This window comes from Lates calcarifer, unplaced genomic scaffold, assembly GCF_001640805.2.
Source record: "Lates calcarifer isolate ASB-BC8 unplaced genomic scaffold, TLL_Latcal_v3 _unitig_1649_quiver_2153, whole genome shotgun sequence".
Classification (NCBI taxonomy): domain Eukaryota; kingdom Metazoa; phylum Chordata; class Actinopteri; family Centropomidae; genus Lates; species Lates calcarifer.
The window spans coordinates 4,934-10,163 of record NW_026115669.1 but is presented as its reverse complement, the minus strand read 5'-3'; the positions used below and the strand labels follow the sequence as shown (position 1 = coordinate 10,163).

The following is a 5,230-nucleotide window of genomic DNA, read 5'->3' as shown; positions in this document are numbered from 1 at the left end:
AAATGTGCTCAATTACATGTTTGCTGTGTTTCTGTGACTGTGGGATTTTGATGCCTTTGTGTAGTATAGGAGCACTACATAGATAAGCTGTTGGTGTGTAAAGAAAAATGAATACAAAGGGTCAGGGTCAGAATATGCATCATTGTGTGTAGGTGGATATGCCTTGATGTACTTACATATCATCTCAATGGTGCAGGAGAACATGCATTCCCACATTGGCCCTTGGCGGTTGGAACTGCAACAACAGAGCCTGACTATGTAAGTCCTGTATTTAGAGGCAGCCCTCAAAAATTGGAGTTAAAATCAAATTATTAATCTGAATTTTTGTTTATAAAAATGTTTATTTTATACAAAACAGAATGGACCCAGTAGGTCTTCCTTTTGTCCCACAATTTAGAAAAATAAATTCACAAACAAGTCTCGACACCCTCAGGGTAAACAGGTGTGCTGTCTAGCACTCGAGAAGCTAATCTCATTAAGTACATGCACACACACACACTTATGTACAAAGCACCTGAGATACATAGCTGCCAAGGGGCTAATTTGAATTCTGAACCCATAGTGTTTTTACAACCGGCAGAATATAATAAGGGCAATTGTTCCTATTGTAAACACAGTCGTCAGATCAGCTTCTGTGCTTTCTGCAAGAATTACCTGCAGTGTGCCTGGTGTCAAGTCAGCACCTGGGGGCAAAACACCATGAATACGGTGCTTTAACAAAACTTTTTTTGTTTGTTTGTTTTTACCTGAGGCAAAACAGGTTTCAACTCATTATTTAAAACGCATGACAACAAAGATTTAGAACTTATTTGAATAAACACAGAGTGGTATAATAACAGTTGCAGAGCACTTGGCAATCACAAAATAGGTTGTCAGCTGCCTCATACAAAAAAATATACATTCTTGGAGTTGGAGTGTATCAAGCTTATAATTTGTTTCAGCTTTTAAGCCTTATCCTATCTCATTAATACTTTCCCCCTTAACAGCTTCAATATAACAGATAATCAACAAAAAACAAAATGTTGGGTCAAGTTATGAGTAATGGGTCAGTTTCAGTAACAGAGTGCCAACACAACACAAAAGAGGAGCACCCAAGTGGAAGGTCCCATATCCAAAATCCAAGAGAAATTCCCTCATTTCACCTGGTATTTGCCATTATGCAGTCTGTAATGAAGAGTTATCATTTCCTTAGCGTCAGCATGGCATTGACATCCCACAGCAGGTTCCTCATCTGATCCATCAGAACCTTCATCTCCTGGTTCTTCTGACGTACCTTCTGCAGGTAAACCACAAGAAATGTGATGTTCATTAGTCAAATTCTTTGGAGCACATGAGCCATTGCTTTAGCATTCACCATCTCTCCAATCTTAAGCAATCAGGACAGAACCTACTTAACTCCCTGTAAACAGATTTTCTTGATCAATAATTGCGACTTGATTATAACTGCTGGGCAATTTTGGGAGTGAAAAAAGCTTGGTGTTGTTAGTAAAACAAACAAGCTTACCAGCCCCAGGTAACATTTTGCCGTTAGGTGCCTGGTAGCAATTTCCTAACTCACCTGAAAACTTCATCCCACTAGAATTTCGAGTGTAATGTTAAGAAAAACAAACAAAAGAAAAACAACATCTGATAATGAAAATTTACTTACGCTGCAAATGATGTTGGATTTTTGCATTTCTTTCATGGCACTAAGTGGCCACTTAGGCCTATGTCAGTACTGCCACCTAGAGGCTATTGCATGGGACTTTTTGTTCAGTTCAGTGCCACTGAGTATCAGTTTCCTTTTTTGGTAATTTCCATCTTGACAAAAATATGAGGATTTTTTGTTTTCAACACCTGGTTTGAATTTTTATATTAAAACAAAAACAAATGTCAGCCTGAGTTTCCTGGCAATAATATTGCACCACCAAAGACATAGTGATGTTAGTTAATAAGTGGAAGCAATGTAGGGACCTTTACTTTATCCAGGAGATCTGTAAAATGTTTGTGATTTTAAGGAACATACCCTCAATGTAAAAAATTGAGAAACAGCAAAACAATTATCAGCTGTTCTGTAATCTGACAACAGCACAGAAAGAGGGATGTACCATTTGCACCACAAAACACTAATTATCCGCTGTCAGTTCTGATTATTACTTGAGACAGAGAAAACAGAAGCTCACCTCCAGAACTTCTTTTCTCTCCTGGTTGACAGCAGGACTGCAGGGCTCCACTCTGACAGAAACCAGCTCCTCTCCAACATATGGGACAAGCTGAAGACACAGAGCACATACTAAGAGGTTTAAAATGGTTCCTCTTCCCTCTTGAAAGAATTAAGAAAATGTAAGAAAAGGCAAAGAATATGTTGTCAAGTTTGTTCTCAATCAAGCCCAGATACGTCCATTTTTACCAAGGTCTCCTCTTCAGCATTATAATATAAGACATGGTCATCACATATTCCTAAACACTGAATTATCTGATATCTAAGCAGAAATTTAGGGCTTCTTCCTAACCTCTGCTGGCCCCTCCTGCAGGTCAGAGGTCATCTCCACACAGCGCTCATACAGGAGCCGAAGCTTTCGGAAGAGCAGGGCTAGCTGTCGTAGGTGCTCCTGGAGCTTCCCAAAGCGATCCTGGTACATCGCCTGGCTCTGAGTCACACCATTAGGAAGCTAAGGCAAAGATACACAATGTCTGTCATCAGTTAAAGTTTACATTTTTGGCTTAGATTTCAGTGCAGTGTGCACATAAAGACTAATTGGTGGACAGGAGAAATTATTAATATGTTTTACTAATTTTCTCCTTGGTTTTTTATTGATATTAGCACATAGATGTTGATCTATTAAGCCTGGGTAAAAGTCCTGATGCTGTTTCTTTGCACTGAGAGTTTTCAGTTCAGAAAAAAAAAAGAAAAGCTCACTCCATTTAATGGACAAGGACAAGCTGGAGGAAGTCAGTGATACACTGAGAAAGACAGCAAGACACAATTAGAGACACAGATCAGGTGGAGATGGAAGGATGAGTAAGACAGATGCTGACAAGCATGCCAAGCAGATACACCAGAGAGGAAGACAGGACAAATGCAGACTGACAGAGGAACCCTGTAAGCTCGAAAAACATTAGCCATTCAGTTAGTGTCCACACACATACCAGACAAGAGTTGTTTTCGTTTTTTTTTCACAATAGCTATTACAAGACCTCTTGAAAAACTATTTAAGACATTTTGTAAATAAAAAATGTTATCTATGACAACAGTAAAGATTAGTAAGTAATTCTATTTGCAAAAATCAGCATCACACCCAGCATCTTTCCTCATGAAAGCATTATCTACAGCTAGCCACTAGTCTAAGACACATGGCAATGTCCATTACCTGCGTTGCTCGTGTGATCTGGAAGATCTCCATTGTGCGAGTAACAATGTCCTGGACGGTTTCCTGTCCAATCCGACAGAGGAACACTGGGGATATCTCTCTCAGGGCTCCCTGAGGGGGCATGGGCTGCTGGCCTTGTGCTGAGGCAGTGTTGGGAGGTAGGTGGGGCTGCTGCTGAGGGGGCATCCCTGCCATTCCCTGCTTCTGAGGTAAGGAAGCTGCCATCACTACGCAAAACTGTGGAAAGGGACAGGATTGAGAGAAATACACAAAGATAATAATTTGATAAAGAGTCAAAACATGCTGTGACCCGACTGACTGCCAACTTTATGCTGATGCCACAACTGGGGCTACGCATAACGATTAACGTTTCAAGTAATCGATTAACAGAATAACGCTTTCAGTTCTACTTGTATATACTGTTAGGAAGTATATTCTGCAACAAAGCATCCTATTTTGTAATGTCTTCACATGTTTTGAATGTGAAATCATTATTTGTAAAATAACTAGTCGCTAAAACTGTCAAATAACTGCAGTGGTGAAAAAAGTATAATATTTCTCTCAGAAATGTTGTGAGGTAGAAATATACAGGGGCATGAAAAGAAAATACTAAAGTGCAAGTACCTCAGATTTGCACTTAAGCACAGTACTTGAGTACTTTAATTTAGTTACATTCCACCACTGTTAACAATCATGTTAGCCACTCAAGAGTAAACAAAGAGTTTCAAAACGATAAAATGACAAATCCAAAATGTACTCCACTCAAACTACGGCACTTAATCTGTACTTTTAAACAAAACCCACGAGACTTAAACTTTCATTCTTGCACACACTAAACTTAAGATACTAAAGAAAGACAGCGTTTTGAATGGCTGAGAGACAGAGGCTAAGCTAAGCTTTGTAGCTAACCATGCTACCCTATACAACAAAGTGCTATACAAAGGCAAGCTAGCTAGTTAGCCACTATCTGGCTAGCTGACGGCGAGGACAGAAACCAGCTTACCTATATTAACAACGTCCTTCGGCTAGATGCCGTCCAGATATCTCCGGGTTTCTATGGCAGTTGTGAGAAATACGTTTTCTTATTTGTTATTGTAAAGAAAACATAATGAGACCACTGATATCATTCCGAAAGCTCGGCGCGGTATTGTTTTTTATGACGTTACTTCCTGTCAGAGAAAGACACATTTCCCACCACCAGATGGAGACAGTATTGAGTAAATGTAAACACCAAACTTACGTAGCACAACTAACTTAAAATCGGTGTCAGATGACGTAATTACATCCTTTACTTAAAAATAAAATAATATATACATATATATATATATTTAAAAGCACTTGCAAGATGTGCTTTGATAGAACTGTTCTATAAATACTCAGTTCAACAACTATTATTGTTTGTTCATTGTGTTCTGTGTTACAGTAGCTGAATCAGATTGCCTATACACAAACATTTCAAAACACTGTACTTACAACCAGCACCTACCAAGGCATCTTCACATAGAACTAAAACCACACTTTCATAGGAAAAAGTTGAGAGAATAGTTTAATTAAGCCTGCACATAACAATCCACTTTTTAGGGTTAAATAAAGGTCATATGATTTAGACTTGTTTGCCCTCCAGCCTGCCCAGACCAATGTGATTCAACAGTGGCAAGTTAAGAGTTGGCCTGCTTTCTTTGCTTGGTAAATCAGTGTAGCCGACTTTATCCATGGTTTACATAAGATCAGAGGTTGCACCCATTGTGACGCACCAGAAGTTATAAGGAAGTACACCTGTTTTTTTCATGTGACATGGTTTAGTGCTTAAAAGGGCCTTTTTGTTGACCTAACAATACATGCAATTACAGCATGGTTATCAGGATTTGATTGAGCTAAAA

The 5,230-nt window shown here is 39.0% G+C and overlaps 1 protein-coding gene across 1 annotated transcript; it reads right to left on the bottom strand.

The window, feature by feature from the left end:
* Positions 1-321: 321 nt before the first annotated feature.
* Positions 322-4,499, bottom strand: LOC108889832 (mediator of RNA polymerase II transcription subunit 30). Its single transcript, XM_018686490.1, has 5 exons — positions 4,354-4,499; positions 3,351-3,587; positions 2,493-2,651; positions 2,163-2,252; positions 322-1,276 (listed from the first exon to the last, which is right to left on the bottom strand). Exons 2-5 carry the CDS (start codon positions 3,573-3,575, stop codon positions 1,181-1,183), a joined length of 570 nt encoding a protein of 189 aa, XP_018542006.1. The 5' UTR covers positions 3,576-3,587; positions 4,354-4,499; the 3' UTR covers positions 322-1,180.
* Between the last annotated feature and the right edge of the window lie 731 nt (positions 4,500-5,230).